This window comes from Tachypleus tridentatus, chromosome 13 (genome assembly GCF_004210375.1).
Source record: "Tachypleus tridentatus isolate NWPU-2018 chromosome 13, ASM421037v1, whole genome shotgun sequence".
Lineage (NCBI taxonomy): Eukaryota > Metazoa > Arthropoda > Merostomata > Xiphosura > Limulidae > Tachypleus > Tachypleus tridentatus.
In genome coordinates this window covers 102,091,515-102,113,058 of record NC_134837.1, presented here as the reverse complement: position 1 = coordinate 102,113,058, position 21,544 = coordinate 102,091,515, and the positions used below count along the sequence as shown (strand labels likewise).

Below are 21,544 nucleotides of genomic sequence, written 5' to 3'. Positions count from 1 at the left end.
TCATGAACTGCTTAGGTATTATCTTATTTTCTTATTATTTTGTTTCTTCATAAACGTTAATTTCTCCTTGTACTAAAGGAAAATTACTGCTACTAACTCGACATAATTTAAACAGCAGCACGTGTCATTCGTTGCAGTTGTATTTTAACGTGTTTTTATTGGTCAAAACATTAATTAGGGAGATTTGGGAAAAAAAAATTGGAAACGATATACCACATTATATGTTACAGAGATTTATTTTTATGACAGTAGCTCGAGCCAACTGCAAACGTTTCTGTCTCCCAAGTATGGTAAACTATATCCTTTATTCACAGTTACTGTCGTTAACAGTATTAGAAATATTTAATATATAACATATGTTACTACTTTCTAATTCTATCTTTTATTATACTTCTATTAAATAAATTGTTTGACATTATTAGCTTAATATACATGTATTTATGGCTAACGTATTTTTCCTAAGTTAGGGTACCAAGTGATGAGACAGTGCTTTCTAATCTTTATGAGTTGACACGTAAAAATATATCTGAACTGATTGCTTTTAAGTTAATATTAATTTCTTTAGACGACACTAAAGCAGGCAGTTTGTGAGGAAAACAAAATTTCAAAACTCCTTTCAGATAGAGATTCAACAGTTTTGTAAACTCATGCTCAGCTATGAAGACTTGTAAACAAGGAAGTTTCACAGTAGATCAGACACAAACATTTCTCTGAACTTTGACAGTCATTCTTTAAATGAACAAGAATACAGTACACATACTGTACCCGTTGTCAATGAGATTATATTAGATCGACGATATTTCCGCAAGCATCACTGAACAATTTAATATTACAACATAAATGAATTTCAAATTCATGAAACGCGTGTTGGAATTCATTCTTCTATCTGCGAGAACCTTGTTTTAGCAGAGTGGCGAGTGCTACAGACGAAAGGGCATTAAAATGAATAATAACAAAAAAGTATTTATCAAACTTCAGCTGAGTTTTTATTAAGATTGTTATTCTAACATGTGTATATATAACTCCCATCCCTATTAAATCTAAAGATTATAATGGATGATCACGAGTTTTAGTTTGTTTTTTACTCACATGATGTTGAGTGCATCAATTACTTTTCTCATGAAACTAACATATCTAATCTTAGTGGCGCCTAAAATTCCCGCGCCAAAAAGTTTCGTTTTTTTCTTTACTTTAATATCGTGGCGGGGAGAGGAAAGAAAGGTTAGCTTTGCAAGTTTATGTTGTTGTCCTGAAAGAAAAAATAAATTTAGAAAGTTAACTTACCTGCACGTAATACCGGATGTGCTTTTACTTGCAGTCCTGCTTGTATTGAGTACTAAATTCGTTGAATTCCGATTCACGAGAAACTGTTGCCCCTAAATTTTTGTTGTTGTAGTTTACGAGATATTACACTTTTATCAAACATTTTATCTTTAATTTAAATCTACGATTTTTCAGCATATGATTATTGATAATATGAATTACGGCTTTGAATTTTCGTGATAGGGCTGAACGTAAAAATTACATAAAGGACGAAAAAATACTGGCACATAAATTTTATCTTTGACCCTTTTTAAATTGCAACAGTAATTTTAACTGAGGACATGTAATATATTAAACCTATACAACCTTCTTTACTATGGAGATTATATTCAGCTTGTCTTTTTTCCTCCGATTAACTAGTGTATTTGAATGGTACACCCTACACTGAATGATGGAAAACAAAATTAAATCAATCCCTTGTATGTCATGCAGTAAAGCTACAAACATGCAGTATTATTAAATGTGATTAGTTCTCTTCTATGTTATGCACATAGTACTAATACTGTACTACGTTCATCATATTTAATATTGGCTGTCAGCATATACCATATTGATTTGCTTTTCTCTTGTTAATAGGCGTTGGAACAAGAGAGAGGAAATCTTGAATACCACTCCATATATATTTTGACAGGTTTATTGTTTCTTCAAAATAAATTACGTTTTCAGTCTATAATAATGACTTAAAATAAACAAACATTCCAAAGTGTATTTAGTGGTTAAAAATAAAGAACTGGAAAGACATAGGGATTATATGTATAAAAAAAGCCAAAAAAACATGTAAATTGGTTACAAAACAGCTTATTTACCTATTGTTTTGACTTTTTTTTTCCCCTCAATGCCTATTATATCTTGGCCCATACTGCATCCAAAAAGACTCAAACTTCCACTCTTGTCAATTTTCTGGGGAAGCATGAATAGAAATATGCAAGTATTAACTTGGTTCCATTGTAATGTTTCCTCACTTACATACATTTTGTTCTGGTGACAATGATAGGCATAAACAATAAATTCAATAAGACACGTACAGAGGCTGTGGTTGCTTCATTGATAATTCTGTTATTTTGTAGTTTTTGAAGTAGATTCAACTTAAAGTGTAATATTATATTGATGTATAAGATTATGTTTTATCCTAAATATATTATTACTGGTTAGTTTTGTATAAATATTTGTTCAATTCCATGTATTTTCCCAGCAAATCAAATATATCACCTTTATTTAAACAGGTAAACAGTTAGCCAACATCATGTCTCTATGGAATAGTGCAACTGTTCTCACATGTTAATAATTAAGATTTCAATGACATTGATTTTTAATAAATATTTAATAATATAATAGTTTCAGTGATTTCTACATAGAATATATCAGCTATTACTGCCTTAAAACTATATATGAGCACAAAAGTTTACATTGACATAATTCCATTGAATGGGATCTTAAGTAAAGTTTTTTGTGTTCAAAATTAAAAACTGTTTATTTTCCTGAGGTAGTATTTAAAGACAGTGATGAATCCGGAATACATAATGGGATTTTTCCAAACATACACATGACAACTTTAAAAATGAAAAAAGGAGGAATTGTTATGATTCATACACCCTGCGTCAATACCTTATAAACGGGAAGCTACTCTGACGTACCATTCTGGGCCAGTATTATTTCTCAAGAATATAAGCAATATCCTGAGCTGCTTACAATCTGTTTCTCAAGATAAGCTAAAACCTGACTAGCTTTAAATGTAATACAAAGAATTTCCAAGCTTAATTTATTAGTTTTATATATATGAGCACAAAAGTTTACATTGACATAATTCCATTGAATGGGATCTTAAGTAAAGTTTTTTGTGTTCAAAATTAAAAACTGTTTATTTTCCTGAGGTAGTATTTAAAGACAGTGATGAATCCGGAATACATAATGGGATTTTTCCAAACATACACATGACAACTTTAAAAATGAAAAAAGGAGGAATTGTTATGATTCATACACCCTGCGTCAATACCTTATAAACGGGAAGCTACTCTGACTAGCTTTAAATGTAATACAAAGAATTTCCAAGCTTAATTTATTAGTTTTATATAATAATAATAGTCATTAATAATATTTTGCTGAGAAGTGAGAAGGTATAAATCACATTCTTAAAGAGAATAGTAGTTACATCTGATGGAAACTAATAATGGTTTATTAATATTTTTTTGAAACCAAACAAAATTTCTAAAAAGAACTAAAATCTAAAATCAGTGGATATTATTTTTAATGTTCTTTCTATTAAAGTTTTAACAATTTCACTTATATTACTCACCAGATTTTACTCACACCAAAGAAAATCTCTGATACTGAAACTTCACACTAAATACAAATAATTAAACCTTTCATAACTGAAGTACTAAATATCAGGTTTTATTTAGGAGAAAATAAGCATGGACTAAGCATATTTTTACTTTAATGAAGGAATGATAGAAAACAGAAATGAGTTATAGCCCTTTAAAAGTTATTTTTTGCTGCCATAAAATGGAAAAAATCCAATAGAACATAAAAAACTGAAAAAAGAAATCTTATGATTTAACAAAATTAAAGTTTATCCATCTTCCTAGTCACAAGTTTAACCTTGAAGTAATTACAAACTTCTGTTATGAACATCAACAGTGTACACTTTAGTAAAATACGTTGGTTTTTATTACTTTTTAGTTTATGTTGCCAATAATTATTTTTAGCACAATACATACTTCTGACTTGATAACCTTATTATTCAGTTGTCTTCTTTACAAATTAAAAAAATGTACTTAGGCTTTTATTTATAAGAAACTAATTCATTAAAATCTTAATACTAGTAGAATATTCTTACACAAATATTCTATTTATCAATATGTGGTCAGCATCATAATTAATTAATAAAATTTTAAAGAGTGTTTTATGTATTTGCATCCTGTTTTAGATAGCCAAGTAATAAAATTACAGTAATTTGTAAGTGTGTTCTTAGATTTTCTTTACAATATTAAAATTTTGAAGCTTTACAACTGCCCAAATATGAAAAGGCAATTATTCTCCTTTGGTTAAACATATGAAGAAAATGATACTCACATCTAATATGCTAGTGGGTGCAGAACTGTTAGGTAGGATGGGTGATGGACTGTCAGGACTTAGATCACAGCTTCGTACATTTGGGGCAACAGACAGAGTATGAATTTGTGGGTGCATACTCCCATGAGTATTACTTATATATTGTTGTACTTGTCTTCTTTGGCTCTGTAAAACATGGTATTTTGTGGGGTTTTCTAGACAAGTCTGGACCTGGAAGAAAATGCATTATTAAAACTGTCAGGTTTATATTTGTTCTTAAGTAATACCATGATAGCTATAAACAGAATATTATGCATGTTTTCAGAATGTCATTCCTTGATATTATTAATTCTACAGTTTTGTTAAAGATTTATAAAACCAGAATTGTAGTAATTTTATATAATATCATGTTATCAACAGCTAGGTACCATATCTAAGCCATGAATTCTAATTAGTTAAGTGATATTCTCTATTAATCATATTCGGAAATGAATGTTTTTCAAGAAAAAAACACCTCTTAAAAGGTATATTATATCTATAATGATGAGATTAATACACCAGCTGCCATGAATTTAAAATTTTTGTTTGGAAGTTGGATGTAATATGAACCCCTATTAAAAGCCACAGTTATATAATATGATTGTCTGAAAAAATTTTTCTTGCAAAATAAACTGAATTATTTAAATGTTTTTTAAGCAGTGATCTACTATGTAATCACAGAATTGGCAGACACGATATATGCATAACAATTGCAATGCTAAACAATCAACGATGACAGAGCGTTTTACTTTAAAAGATTATTGCTACTCACTTTCATTTTTCTCTATCCAACAATTCTAAAAGCAAGGCAAGAAACTGTCACTAACATACCAAGCCCAAGAGTGACCAACAAATCAAACTGTTCAACTTTCTTCTTTTCTTTTTTTTGAGATAACTTTATTAATACTTTGTAACTAATGCCAATTTAACCTAAATTTACTCTGTTTCTGAGCAGTGAACAGTGTACTGAATAGTACTACTTTAAAAATATATATAAATCTAGTGTTAATGATGTTATCATTACCTCTTGAAATTAGCTTTTATACAGAAATCTTAACTACAACAGGAATAACCAGCCAAATCTATATGAACATTAAATAACTAAAATATTTATAACATTTAATACTTTGTACACTATATAATCAGTGGCCCTAGTGAGCCAACCACTATATTATGTATGAAGTGCAGGAGTAAAAAAAAAATTAAATGTAATAATATTAAATTTTTATTATGCACATTTATAAAATAAACTAACTTTCAGTTAGGGGAAAAATGGCACAAAACTAGTAATAAAAATCATTTTGTAAATACAAGATGATCTATGGATGCCAGTGTTAAAAGAATACAAAACAATAATTTAAGGTTACACTGTAAAATGCATAATTGACTTCAAAATTACTGCAGTTGGAAGTTATACATTCTTAACTGTTGGTATGCAGTTTTTTTTAATCATAATATCATGGTCATGTTAGGATAGGTATAAATGTAGTGTAACTAAGAGACTAGGACTTATGTACAAAGAAAACCAAGTTGGGTCAAAACATGTCTTGACTATTACAGACTTTTGCTTCAAAATCAGTCAAATCAACCTACTTCATGGCCATTTTGCACTTAAGCATTGAAAGTCATTTAGTGATGATCAGTTTATATGCAAAAACGGCTCGTTTGGGCTGAGAAAACACTTTTACATAGAAGAGCGAACAACGTTTCGACCTTCTTCGGTCATCGTCAGGTTCACAAAGAAAGAGGTAACTGACCGGAAGCTGACCACATGTTTGAAAGGGGTTGTGTAACTGTGTGTCGAAACCTGACGATGACCGAAGAAGGTCGAAACGTTGTTCGCTCTTCTATGTAAAAGTGTTTTCTCAGCCCAAACGAGCCGTTTTTGCATATAAATTTCTCAACAAGTGGGTTTCTCGTCATCACTGAGTGATGATCAGTGTTTAACTGTGTCATCCATATATATTCTTGCTTGCATTCTTTATGGTACTGCCATCCCTACACCATTTTACATTTATAAAATTTATATTACCTGTATATAGTACACTGTTCAGTTACATAATTAAATGTCTTATCTCAGAGGTAAAAAGAGTATTTTTTATTTGTTTTTCCATTACCATGCTAGCAAGATTTTATCTGAATTTAAAGATATAGTTAAGATCTTCCTTTACTTTTTATATACAGGTTCAATTATTTGTTAAGGTGCTTGAATATTAGCCACTGTTTCACATTTATGATAAACTAGTAAAAAAACACTAACAATACTTGATCACTGCAACAACTCTGAAGTCTTGTTATAAATTTTGAAATATTTTGTTTCATAATTTTGGAACTGACAGCCTATATAAAGACAGCTAGTCAGCAGCTCTTGGTTGACCAAACAGTGAGATTTAACCTTTACTCTTACAGTGTATCCATTGTTTCAAAGTACAGACTGCATTTTTATGACAATGAGAAGCAAACGGTGAGTCCTCAAATTCATATTTCTGAGCATACTTACCATTTGGTTACACCTGGCCCATTTTAAATAGTTTGAGGTGAGGAATGGAAGAAAAGGAGTACTTACATTTTCTCTATCACACTCATCTTGTTCAAACCAAAATCTTTCATCTATACATTCAGGTTTTATAGCCAAGTGGCTTAGTAACATGTATAGCGATGTGATAATTTACAAGTACGTGATTTACATTTACCATTTACAACACACGAGCAAAATTGAGAGTTTTTAGCAAATATTATATAAAAATTTTCATAAATTAGCAGTTAAAAGCCGTTAATATTGTTTATTCATGGTATGTAAATCTCATACATAAAAGAATAATATTTTCATAGAACCAAATCATTACACTTTGAAGAATATCTGAAAAGATGAGTCTAGTATGAATACTGCATCACTCTCATTGTAATTAAACTGGTGTAAATACTAACCTGCTTACATAAAAGTTTAAAAAAAATAACATTCAAAATTAGCTTATGTTAGACAGACAAAAGCAACATCTTTAGCAAGCTTTTCTTTTCCATTGTTAATGAAATGCATAAGAAACCAAAGATATGTAATGTTGTATATGTTCTAAAGAACCTACACACACACACATATATATAGTATTTTCTGCAACAGTGTAATATCCTTTTAGTGCATTCATAACAAAAAAATATAATAGTCAATATAAACATAATCCACTTACACATTTTTAAGAAAAATGTTGATACAATCAATGTAGAAGTTCTGAACTGTTCTTGCATCACTTTTATAGTGGAGAAAATTTTGGCTATGTACAGGTAGAGATTTCACAACACCACAAAGAGCAGAAAATCTTGTTCGCTTTAAGAATTGATGTGAAAAGCACTGCATGTTATGTAGGTTTTTACAGACAGACTTCAGAATTCCATACAAGGCAGATATGCATTTTGAATTGGTAAACAAGTTTTCATTTAAAAGATCATGTATTCCCGTTATGCTGGATTTAATTTATAGGTAATAAGAGACCAAAAATGCATGACATTATACTAAAGCTTAAACAAATAAAAATAACATGGGATTAGTCATGTGATGATAAGATTACAATATCTGATGGACAACGGTGCATGTGGTAACTGAGCAAATGCCATTAAATCAGAAAATCTAATGGAAGGGATTAAAAATGATCTACAGCAGAAATTGCGGAACACAGCATGCCCAGGATAAAATATGTTTGAAGACTTGCTGAGTTGTACATCTGATAATGGAGAAACTAATACACATGATTATGATATGCTATGATAGATTTTATTTTAATCGATTAAATTTTTATACAATAGTAACATAATGTGATTTTGAAATTTTCAAATCAGTAATAAAGTTTGTCCTACTTTCAGAAATTAAAGATTATTTTAGAAAATTTCAGGATATACATGTATTTCAAGACTTATTTGTAGAGATTCTTGTGCTACATATCAGTTATGATAAAGTTTTCTAATTTATACACACACACACATACATATCAAAACAGTTAAGATAACAAAGAATAAGTTAAAAATTACATTCAGTAAGTATTGTTTGTTAAATTATTATGGGAAAGAAATATGAAACAGTGAATGTGCAACTAAACTATAATTTCACATATTGGTCATACAGCACAAACAGTATACATGAAAAAATAGTAAATGAGATTGCTTAGTCAATGACATCTAAGAAAGGCTTTGAAAAAAAAAGTGTAATTTAGTTTAAAATAGAAATATAAGAAAAAATTATGATAATTACAATACATAAAGACAATGTGTAGATATCAAGAAATATCCCACACATCAGCAACTTTGATATACAAATTATTATGTTTGTTCCAACAGAAAGAATGTACAAACATTCTTAAACTTATAATTTACAGGAAGCTAGTCTAGCTTACATATGAGTAATACATTAACACTCTAACAACTGTTTCCAATGAAACCAGTTTTGCATCTGAAAAACTGACCTGTAGCACTTGACGAGGTACAGAGAAACCAACTGCAGAGGTTCCCACTGGTACTTTTATTGCAGCTGTTGTAGGAGCAGAAGATGAAAGTATTTTTGGTTGAACTAGTGCTTCTTTCTGTTTTAACTGTTGCATCTGTTCTCGCATTAACTGTTGTTTAAGATTAGTACGACTCATTATGGCAGTAGTTTTCAGATCCCCAGAGCTATACAATATTTAAAAATAATAATATGAAGAAAACTTCTCATTTAATAGCATCATACAACATATACATATATATAAATGTTAATAAAAATAAAGCATTTTGCTCTTCCTATTGAAATGAACAATAAGTTCAGGATATTGAAAAAACCTTACTTATGGATGAAAACAACAGCTGTAGGATATTTTAATTTTAGACACATATTCCTGACTTCTCCATTGTTCAGAATTTACACAATTTTACAGTGAGTGGTATGTTTACAGGGTGTGATGAAAAGGTTGGAAATATGAATTTGAATACCAGGATTAACCTTTTAAATTTTAATGACTTGTTCTTCAATAAAACTTTTTTTTTTTAATAATTATACATTTGCAGAATGGCCTCATGGATGATGTAGTGTGTGACTAGTTGAAATTATTTTAAGTACTTGTAGGATACATGTAAGTTCATGGATGTGAAAGCTTATATTCAATTTATGTAGTGAGTGAGTGATGGCCCAGAAGTGTCAATGACTTCCTCACATTGTTTTCATTTTGTTCTACTTTTCAATTAATGATATTTTGAAGTCACTAAAAAGTCTAGCACTATGCTCCTTCTTTAAAATAAGTTTTTAAAATAATTTACATTAAATTATCATTATAAAAAGTATACAAACATATAAACTACAAGGAAATGAAATCCACTTCTGTGCACAGAGGTACTGTGTACATATATATATATATGTGTGTGTGTGTGTAACTTTAGGAGCAAAAACTGTGTGCTTCCATTCATTTTGCAAATTAAAGCTAAATATTGGAAAATTTCAAAACTGATAAATTAACCTGTTACTTTAAACATACAAGGCAAATACAATTTTAATATTCAATTATGATTTAACTAAAATTTGAACTCATGCTTAGATAAAATAACATTAAGTTGGAACCATGAAAGGTCGAGAGCATTAATATTGATATATGAAACATATTAAACACAATTTAAAGCTTAAGGCCTACTTATGTCTACTCAATGTAATGAGCTAATCAACTCATAATGTCTACTCTATTTATAAGAGCAAAGTGCATGTATTTTTAGCATTCCTAGTTGCACACATGTATATAATAAAAATGATAAAACCTCAAAAAATATACTGGAAAGTTACACTATAGATCTTTATTAAAAATATTCTCTCTGTCTCTTTCTACACACACACACATATATATATATATGCATATATATATATGTGTGTGTGTAAATATAAACACATTTTAATGAAGTACAATCACAAGGAAGGACTGTGATAAAAACAGCAAATCTAAACCTCTGACTAATTATATTAGTTTGTTATGACTCAAACACAAGCTGAAACAAAAACAAATTAAACAAAAAATGTTGTATCAACTGAAAAGATCCCAGGGTACAAACTACAATGTGGGATTATGAAATGTACCCTAGGTTTTGGAAGTGACTACAAGAATAGCATCCACATTGTAGTGGGGATACACTGTCTACCAATCTCAACTTCCATTTGCCAGTCTCACATAAAAAATAAAGAGTAGCAATAGATTTAGAAATAAAAATTAGGAGAGCAAGATGTGGGTGCTTAAACACACACCGTTCCACATCTATATCACCCTTTATTGCCTGCAGAGAGTTGTGGGAAGGTGACTGCTATCCCAAGTAATGAATTAATTGAAATAAAGAATAAGGAAATAAGGTGCTATCATTTGGGAGTAAGTAAGATGAAAGCTTACCTCTTGATGTTAGCATACTGAAATGCTTGTTTTCGAGTTATAGAAAACTAATGAATTTGCACACACATACACCTGGCAAAATGTTATTTATTCCCCTTAATGATTTTTCTGGATTATCTTTATTAACTAGAGACAAATTATTACCAGAAAAAGTGTTAAAAACAAATGAACATTTGGTGGACAAATGACCATTATGAGAAACTACTTCATGCATGAGCCATACAGGATTTCATTTAAAGGTTTGTTGAGGTACTAAAGGAAGTTTATCTACACTTTCATCACCACTAACACTCTGTATAAGTTTATAAATTAAATACACTCATGTAAACTTTATATATTCTACAACAAATTTATGATAGATGTAACTACACTTATTCAAACAATGTTTCAAGTATGCATAGAATGCACACATGACAATGATAATTAAAGTACATAGTTCAGTTAATCATATATTTGTATGTCTTTTACAATATTTGCAAGGAAAGAGTTCATCTAATACACAAGAAAATCAGTAACTTGTATATTACTGGAACTTATATGTTAATATCAAGCCATAATAAGTACAAAATAAAATAAGTTTATTTTCGCTAATGAGATAAATCTTATTTTAATTCAGGATGTTCTTTTTGAAGAACAATTACAAACAACTGTAAATGTGATCATGCCCAACATGTACAATCATGCTTGTAAATGGTAAAAAAAGTAACATCTTCTCCATCCATTAAAAAAATGCAGAATATTTAATTTTCTAAGCTAGTATTGATAGTTAAATGTCTTCAAATATGCATGTACAACAAAATGTATCATTAATAAACATTAAACATGCCATCATAAAAGAACTGATAATATTTTTCTTTGTTTGTTCAGGTTTCCATTTTTTGAGAAAGTGAATATATCAGAATTTCAATTACATCTAATTTGTTTCATACCATTTCTGATGGGACATTTTACTCAATACCAGCACTCATCAAGCCAGCTGGGTTATAACATAAAATAGTTGTAACATGTCATTTATGAAAAAACAACATAATGTAAACATTAAGTGTTGAAAAAAGTTTCTTCAACTAAGTGCCTGATAAAAGGGACTAGCATGTAACACCCTCTAGCCACTTTACTAACAAAAGTATATAAATTTTCTTTGGTTATCCCAAATATTATAAACTGATAAGCCACCAACTGTAATTCTGTGCAAGTACTTTAATGAAATTAAGTATTTCTTGTAAGTTATCCTACTGGATATGTTTTGATGAAAACATGGAACACTTTGCTTGGTTTAGCCGAGTTTAGTGGTTATTTTAATAATGACTTAATTGAAACAACTATCTGCTGAAGAGGTGTAAAGAATTTAGCAGTGTGTGTAGTACAGTAAACAAAGCTTCTTTTTGTTCTGTGTTTGATCTTAAGTCAGAGTACAAAAAGCAGAGCTTAAAAATTATTTGAAGTTAAATTTTCATTCATAATAAAATTAGTTAGGAAGACTATACAATGAAACTTTAGATATTGGATATACTTTTTAAATGAACTTAAGGATGTAAAAATGTATCTCAAGACAGCTGGTAATGGTATTAAAACTGTTAATAAAATAGAGAACAACGTTTTGGCGTTCTTGAAGATGACCTAAGAAGGTCGAAACATTGTCCTCTATTTTTTAAAAGTTTTAATAACCTTACTAGCTGTCTTGAGATACATTTTTACTTCAAGCGGGTTTCTCATCTTCACAAATTACTTAAGGATGTAAGTTGTACACTTAAGGATAAGAAGAATAGTAGTTAATTCAAAACTCATACTTTGTGTGGCATTATTATTCTTAAAAAAATGAATCCAATGAAATTTCATTGGTGTATCCACAATATGGCAGAAAAAAAGGCCCTTTCACCACAAAGAATACACATCACCTGGGCTTTGATACAAGTAAGGTTTATGAAATGCCAAATTCAAACATTTTCATTAAAAAATTAATTTTACAGTTATAAGTTTTTTACATTCCAAGAACTATTCCTAAACATTAGATGCAATAAAGTTTGTTCAGTATTATAAAATGTTGTGGACAGGATTTATAAATTCAATGAATTATTGTCTTTAATTTTTCATATTAGAGGTTTTTCTAACCATACTTTGGACACAAAGGTTACTGAAATCAGGAACAAATAATCAAAATATTAAATTTTAACAAAAACTTTAAAGACAACAAGCAACATATTAGTTCATCTAAACCATTCCATCCATTGGGAAAAAAATCAAAGCCAGCCTTTATCTTTCAGATATTTATCAAATTTCCCTTAAACTCCTTCAAATTTACTGCATCCAACATATCTGTAGGCAATCAATTCCAAAGTACAACCATCCTGTCAGTAAAACAAGATGAAGATCAGCTTTAACCTGTGACAATTTATGCACGTCCATAAGTATTACCATTCTCACCATTAAGTATGATAGAAGAAAATGCAACAACACTATTAATTTCCTCAGGAATCTTAGATACCTATATAAGATCCACTCTAATTCTTCAATGTTTTTAAGAAAAACATTCCTTGCATGGCAACATTTCCATCCCAGATATCATGCTAGTAGTTCTTCTCTGAACCATTTCCAAGAATTTAATATTCTTCCTAAGGTAAGTAATAAAACACTGAAAACAATACTCCAAATGAGATCTAACCATTTTATAACTGCTTATGGATTTAAATGTGTTTTATATAGCACCATAACTACACCTGATATTTCACTAACTTATTTATTTCTGAAATTAATAAGAAAATAATGAGCAATCTTAGTGACAAGAGCATAGAATGCATATTTCTCATAATATAGTATTTGTTCTGAATTCATTATTTCTTCTGTATGTGTACAGGTTTCATATAACATGTAGTCAAGAAAGACTTTAAAGTGATTTTATTCAAGCTGCCTTTGTTCCTTTGCTATTCTTGAGTAGTTAATACTTGTTCTGCCTTTGAAAGACATTACTGTAATACTGCACATTGCTAACGGATGTCAAAAGCAGTGTCCTTCAGTGATAGTTAAGATGATATCTTGAGGTGCAGCTTCAAGAATGTTTGAAATAACAATAACCAGTTATATAGTAATGTTAGTCACTGTGAATAAATGCAACATTTATTGCAAATTAAAAAACATTGAATTTAGACAGTCTGGTACATGGATTCACTCTGATTAGTTGAAAATAGAAGTTATTATAAATTACTTTATAATAAGTATGTGAATTGGATCTCCTGTTATTAAGCAGATCCGTCCTATTGTTTTGATTTTAAATGAGTTTTATCTGGATATTTCACAGCATTACCTAGCCTTCATTTGCTATTATAAGTTATACAACATATAATTAATAGTAGTAAATCATCATCAAATTAATTTAGTTAAATCAGTGTCTGGTAAAATTATTATACTTTTCAACTTGTTCTTAGGTTTAGCTTTATTTATCCATTACTTTCAGCTTACAGCCCCTAAATTGACCATGTGATGCTTCTGATAAAATACTACTCCAAGTAAGTTTTGTAACTTTTCTTTATTGTTTTACTTGTGTTAATCTAATTTCCAGATTTACATTTTAAGATTTACTGAACCAAAATTTTTTATGTATTGTACCTACATACATCTTTGTGTGTGTTTATATACGAGCATTAACATAATTTTCTTATTTTATCTTCTCTATATTCTTTCCATCTCCACTGATTAAACAACAGTAGCAAGTTAGAATCAATTAACCTTCAACATCAAATTGATCATGCTTTTCATAATTTGGATCCAGAAATCAGTTTTTATGAATCATTCAATTTCTGGAATATTATATAAAATTCTTATGCTTGTATCATGTTTATCAGTGGAATCAGTCATAGAATTCCCCATAATTATTTCCACTCAATACTGTGCCTTACATTTACTTATAATTAAAGTTTATTTGCCAAACATTTATCCAACTAATCCAATTAAGTCATTCAGTAGTATCTCAGAATTCTCAATACAGTTAAAAATATGCAAGTTTTTCATCTGCAAACTACTAAGTTACAAATTATGCACTTATCAAAATTATGTAAATAAAAATAAAGGACCAAGCACTGAGTCATAAGGGTCTTCATTAGAAATTAGAGTCTTATCTGACAAGATTCCATTATTAACAATCTTTTATTCTCTCTCCACTAACCATCGTACAATCCAATTAACTAGACTTTCCTGAGCCTCTACTGATGTAACTTTCAAGATAATCTTTTTTATGTGAAATCTTATTAAAATATTTTTAAAATAAATATACCAGATAGCAAGTAATATATTCAGAAAAGGTCAAAAGATTAGTAAGAGAAAATGTTTCTTTAGTGAATCAATGTCATTGTTGGTTTGATAATAATATTCCATTAACTTACTTTGCAAAGAATTGTCTAACTACAGAAACAAGACTACCTGGTTTATACTTTCCGGGGCAATTCTTATCACCCATATTATAAGTAAGAGTAATATAATAGCAGCAACTCTAATTTTCAAGCACCTGTTTATTGTTTAATGACATATAAAAGATGAAAGAGATAGACACTCACATATCTGATCTTTAACCATCATTAAAACCCTGTCAAAACACTGTCTTGGTGCTTTATCTGTTATAATTTCTTAGTCTTTTTCACTACAATAAGTGGAATAATATACACATGGTTCAAGTTAATCCCAATATTTCCCATAGAATATTTTCTGGACCAGGTATATTACTAATATTTATTCTTATAGAAACAAAAAGAACAGAACATTTTAAAGCTCATCCATCACATAGTTTTTAACAAAAACCTTGCTATCAAACTGGCCTAATCCTAATTTTGCTTACCTATAAAAAATTTAACCATTAGTTTTAACATTATCACTAAGCTGTTTCTCAAATTCCATTTGGATTTAATAATTTCTTTTTTAATCAAACCTCTAGTTAAAACTATTATTAACTACTAGCACAAACAGCTGTCCATCCATAGGGTGGCATGTTTACTACTACTAATAAGTACTGGAAACTCAGCTCCACTATTTTTCTTTAGCAAATATAGCTTTCAAAGAATTATATAGTTAAAAATTGTGTATCTAATGATTTGGTATGTTATTTTACATTAAAAGTTTTAGTTTTTTTTTTGTGTAGGGCAGAAATATGTACATGAGTAACCAGAGCTTCATTTAACTTGTGTTGCTTTACTGATGAATTTAATTTGCTGAATAATATTCATCACTTTATCTTTTCTACAGAGCCTATTATAAAAGTATTAGAAGATAATTTTTTTACTTTTACTGTTTTAGCAAACTAGCTTGTGAACTCTTGCTTTAATTTATTTTTTAACAGAACATTCTTGATAATTATTTGATTTCCATTAGTTAGCAAACTTTACCTTTTTTCTGATCATCATTAAGGTGATGTTACTTTCTAATTAAAATATGACTCTCCCATTAGCCTTTTGTTCCTTTAAAAGCTAGAATAATTTAAAATAGTGTTCCTTTTCTGTCCTAAGAAGTTTTACTGGCATATACTAATCTAACATATTTTAAAATGATATGGATTATATTATTTTTTACATATACATTATAGTGAAATCTTAGCAATGACACTTAATGTTTAAAGTGAAATACCATTTTTCAAAAACTTCTTATACATCTTCTCATATCAATCAATTTTAGAAGAAGTAATAAGAAAGCTATAATGCTGTTTATGTCATACACATTCAGCCAGTGTTCAGTTCAAAAGAGTAAACAAAACTTTCCTGCTTTTGTAACTTCCAAGAAGCTATTAAAAACTAAAAATTACAGAAAAACTTGTACACTTATCACTTATTTATGATAAAAAATTGTATAGTAGATGCCTTTTTATGTTACTGAAATTTTAAAGACTTTAAAATGAGCTAGGGATTCTCTTAAACTTTCAATTCACAAATGAAATTCAAATCTGGTCAATCTGTACAAAACTAATGTTAATGATCATTTTTGTTAGGATTAATTATTGTGACATTTTATATTATTGAATGGGTTATTTTAGATTATTTGGTAAAAAATAATATTGGAAAGTCCACTTAATGATATGGAAAGCACATTACTTTTTAAACTTCAGGTTCTGTAACTTTACAAACCAGCTTTACTGATGTTTACTGATAGGCTTAAATTTACAGTCGACATTAATACAAAAACTTCAATTACTTGCGAGATTTCTCTTGTATGTACAACCCTTTCTTACATCACTATTTTTGGTCATTAAACCACAGACTTAATATTCCTAAAAATGAACTAACTGACTGAAAGTAACAAACAAAATGGATAAGAAATTTACAAATGCAACAGCTAATCAAGTACTGTAACTGTCTTAGTAAATCAATCATCAATTCTAATTTGCTATGAATTTTACACCATCAAAACTGTGTAATAAACTTTCAAGAAAGCTCTAGCCTTTGTACCAGATGTTCCTCACATAATATCAAAACTCTCTTTGACAAAACAACAATACAAACATTTAAGTTTAGAGAAAACACAATTAATATATAATACTGCCCCACCAGAGATTGTGAAGTCATTTGAGTGGTTCTATTGTACAAATTAAACAATGGTGCATTACAAAACTTCCATAATTAACAAGAAAAGAAAATTGGAAAATTAACAACATTAGTATTTATAAATAAAACATAATAATTAAATAAGTATGTGAAAGAAAATAGTATAATCAAAATTTTGATGAAAAAATATTTTTCTTGGCCTATTTACTGTCTTTAAACTGTCTATTCAGTGCAGCCAGCAATATTTTTGAAGTTAGAAAAGTGGAATGATATCTTGCTCCTTATCAAAAATAAGTGTTTTCACTTGATTAGGTGACGAGGATCTCTTAATATAGGTGGTTGAGGAAATCCACTAGTTAAGCTATCCCCAATGATACTCTGAAAGTGGTCTTGACATAAATCTCAGGCTCTTCACTATACTAAATTACCTTTGGTGAAATAACATAATGTTTAAGGAAAACAGGGGATCTACTGGGCTATCTCAGCTGTCCCATCCTCTAAACCAAACTGAAGCTATTAAAATAAATTTAAAGTCAGTTCTTACCACTCATATATATATATATATATATATATATATAAATATATATCAAGCTTTCTTTTAAACTCACTCAAATTTAGTGCTTCCACAACATCTGAAGGCAGCCCAAACAAAATTCTCTCAGCAAAAGATGGCTTGTACCTCACCTAAATCTATACTTTTCCTATAATTCTCAATAGTCTGGCATGGCCAAGTGTGTTAAGGAGTTTGACTCATAATCCGAGGGTGGCATGTTCAAATTTTTGTTGCACCAAATATGCTTGCCCTTTCAGCTGTGAGGATGTTATAATGTGACAGTCAATCTCGCTATTCGTTGGTAAAAGAGTAGCCCAAGAGTTGGTGGTGAGTGGTGATGACTAGCTGCCTTCCCTCTAGTCTTACAATGGTAAATTAGGGATGGCTAGCACAGATAACCCTCGAGTAGCTTTGCGTGAAATTCAAAACAAACAAAATAATTCTCAATTTTAAGCATAAAAATGTTAATGCATTAACATTATAGGTTCCTTTTACAATCTTAAACACTTCAATCAGATTTACTCTTTTCTTTTCAAGAGAAATCAATTTTAAGGATCTTAATCTCTCCTCACGTGATAACCCCTCCATCCAAGGTACCATTTTGGTAATCCTCCTCTGAACCTTTTCCAACAATTCAATGTCTTTCCAAAAATCTTCTAAAAAGTTAACCAGTTGGTTGTTCTCTTGCTGATATACTTTCAAATAAATCATGGTGGATGACCTTTGGCTCAGAACAAATGTCTTTCTGGATACTATAAATAATATAATTGACTCCTTTGACATAGCATAAGGCTGTTCCAGTGTCTACTTAACCTTGGATATAGTTTTTTATCTTTTAATGAATTGTATAGTTATATGCTTACTACAATAAAATAAAGATTTGTCATAGTAACTTTTCATCTTATCAATAGCTGATTTAACTGTTTTTCTGAGTAAAGTTGTATAAGGCATCAATATTTTTCCTTAACTTCACTGCATACTCTGTAAAAGATTCAGGGTGTGAGCACAGAAGGTCTAATAGTAATTTCATTGTCTTTCAGACATCAGTGTTGTGATATGTTGTTTGTAGCTTCATTTTGTGGTGTTCAATAACTCATGAGTAGAAGTGGAAGATCTTGACATTTAATTATGTTTATCCACATAAACCACTAACTGAATTAAAGTTGTACAGCTGTGTTTCTCCATCATTTCATCATAACATGGATGATGTCCTGGTCTTTTAGATTTTAAGAATTTGAAATACATCATAAATCAAGGGTGATTTACCTGAATAAAGTTACATGGGTACTCCAAATTTTGAAAGAAGTTCATTGATAATATTCTTTGCTAGAGTTTTTACTTCCTTAAGAGAAACAGCAAATGTTTTGGGCCATTTGTTGAAACAGTCCACCATCATCATGATGTATTATTTCTCTAATAAAAGAGCAACTCTTTTGAATGGTGCCCCAATACAATACTGTTGTAATTGCTTATTTCTTTTGTGAAATGTTTCACTCGCAGCAAGGTTTACCTGATTTATATCAATTCCTTACATTTTTCTGGCATCCAACCTTGTAAAAGCATTCTCTTAATCTATTCATTGTCTTTAACCTATGTGGATTACAAAGGGTGATCGTGTAAGTATCAACCATTACGTCTTTGTCTTTATGTTGTGTTGAGACACTTTTAGCCATGAAGGATATTCAGCACCATTCCTGATCCACTGAATAACCAGATTAATATTTAAGTATACATTTTGTCTAAACATCTTTTAGTTGAGCATTGGACTACAGTAATTCATCATCATTTGTGGTTTTCTCATCTTGAATTCTATTTTGTTAATTTATGCTACCTTTATTACCTTGTGCTTCCCTCATTTCATAGTGTTCATGTTCTTCAGTTTTATTGCTATAATCCATCTGTACATTCTCTTTGGCTTCTTCAGTCCTATCTTCCATCAAATCTCACCATTATTTCATAATTTCTGAGTAATTTATTACCTCATTTCTAGCACATATTTTAAACTAAAGTCTAGATTTTATTTAATTTTAGCAACATAATCTCACTCCTAATACTGTTGTTGTAATGGTTTCTGTTATTGGATGGGTTTTTTTAGATTATTTGATAAAAGCAGAATACAACGTGCAGTCCATTAACAATAAGAAAACAATTATGTTTCTACAACTTCTGGTTTTACAACTTTTTCTTTACTTCTACTAATAATGACCAATAGGACTAAATTCACTGCACTTGCTGCTCCAAAAATTTCATTCATTTGTTAAATTTCTTTTGTGAGTAGGGTACGTTTTCTTACTTTTATTTGTTTGGCAATACAAAAAATGAAAAACTCAACATTCACAAAACTGAAGTGACTAAAATACCTGAAAGTATCAAGCTCGCCAAAAAAAAAAAAAAAAAAAAGGTTGGTAAATCATTAACTCTTGATGAATTTTCAGTGTTACTCTAAAACAAACTCACTAATCATTACCTCTAACCTAATTCGCATAAAAAACATCTGGTCATTACGCCACGTACTTATCACGTGACGTAAAAACTCCCTGTGGCGAAGCAATAATACAAATATGGTATACAGCAAAAGGTTTTACTCAATAAACAAATTCAACAAGTAGATATACAAGTTGGTGTAAAGAAAATCACGCCACTTGTATTTTTTTATTCCATGGATCATCTACTTTAAAACTGGGCGAAACTAACGATAACTTGTTAAAATAGCAAATGAGTGTTCCACATCTCTCTCTCTCTTTTTCTGTCCCCCGCTGGTACAGCGGTATGTCTTCAGAATTACAACGCTACAATCGGCGGTTCGATTCCCCTCGGTGGACTCAGCAGATAGCCCAATGTGGCTTTGCTATAAGAAAACACACTTTTTTTCTTTTTTTTCACTATTATGTGAGAAAAGATAATTGTTCGTCCTACAAAGTATACAATACCACAACTCATAACATGAAACTCACTTGTAAGTTGTTTTCATTTAATACTTCATCTAGCATTTAGTAGCAGTAAACTTCACGCTAATTTGCTTACCTTTGAATATGAGTTTCAGGCGGTGTTCTACTTTTCAATGTATAAAACACTGAATTGGTGCTAGTATTAACGTTGGCACTAGTAGCAGTACTGGAACTTTCCGTAGATCTGATAAAATAATCGATATTAGGAGATGCTACCTGCGACTCCAAGTCAAAGCGCTGATGATCATTTAGATCATAATCTAGATCAATGCCCGATTCGTTGGTTGAGGATGTCATTTCGATAAGAAAATTAACAAGTAATCAACGCTTAAACGAGTGTGAAATTCCGAGAGTTTATGGATAAATTAGAATCTGTTTTAAATCAGAAAGAGTTCTCAGTGACGCACTTATCGTAAGTCGAGAACAATCACTTGTACAAAAATTCCAGCCTCTGAACGCTTAATTACAACAGCATGCGCAGATTGTCCAGAAATGTCGCTACACCATTGGATAGGCCATGAAGAAGCCAGAAGGATAGCTTTCATTCAATTGGTAAGAAGTTTAGGTGACTCATTAAAGGGATAACTTACGTCATCTCGGCAGAAATCATCTACGAACTTTTGAAAAACGTAAAGCTACTTTCGTTCGGTTTAAAAACAATCATTAGTAGTTCGTATGTTTGTCATGAATAAAATGTGGAAAATTAAACTTATTTTTCTAATAATAAAACAC

At 29.9% G+C, this 21,544-nt stretch overlaps 1 protein-coding gene and 1 long non-coding RNA gene across 2 annotated transcripts in view; both read right to left on the bottom strand.

Moving 5' to 3' along the window:
- LOC143236233 (microphthalmia-associated transcription factor-like) overlaps window positions 1–21,274 on the bottom strand; it is a 71,532-nt gene extending 50,258 nt beyond the window's left edge. Inside the window, exons 1-4 of the mRNA XM_076474512.1 lie at window positions 20,889–21,274; window positions 8,865–9,069; window positions 4,396–4,605; window positions 2,130–2,223 (exon numbers count right to left, since the gene is read on the bottom strand). Of these exons, the coding sequence (XP_076330627.1) occupies window positions 2,130–2,223; window positions 4,396–4,605; window positions 8,865–9,069; window positions 20,889–21,109 (730 nt within the window). The 5' untranslated portion in view covers window positions 21,110–21,274. The remainder of the gene's footprint in view (window positions 1–2,129; window positions 2,224–4,395; window positions 4,606–8,864; window positions 9,070–20,888) is intronic.
- Window positions 2,793–4,389, bottom strand: LOC143237501 (uncharacterized). The gene is made up of 2 exons (XR_013020115.1): window positions 3,040–4,389; window positions 2,793–2,948 (listed from the first exon to the last, which is right to left on the bottom strand). It is a non-coding gene; the product is annotated as an uncharacterized LOC143237501 (long non-coding RNA).
- Window positions 21,275–21,544: the final 270 nt, after the last annotated feature.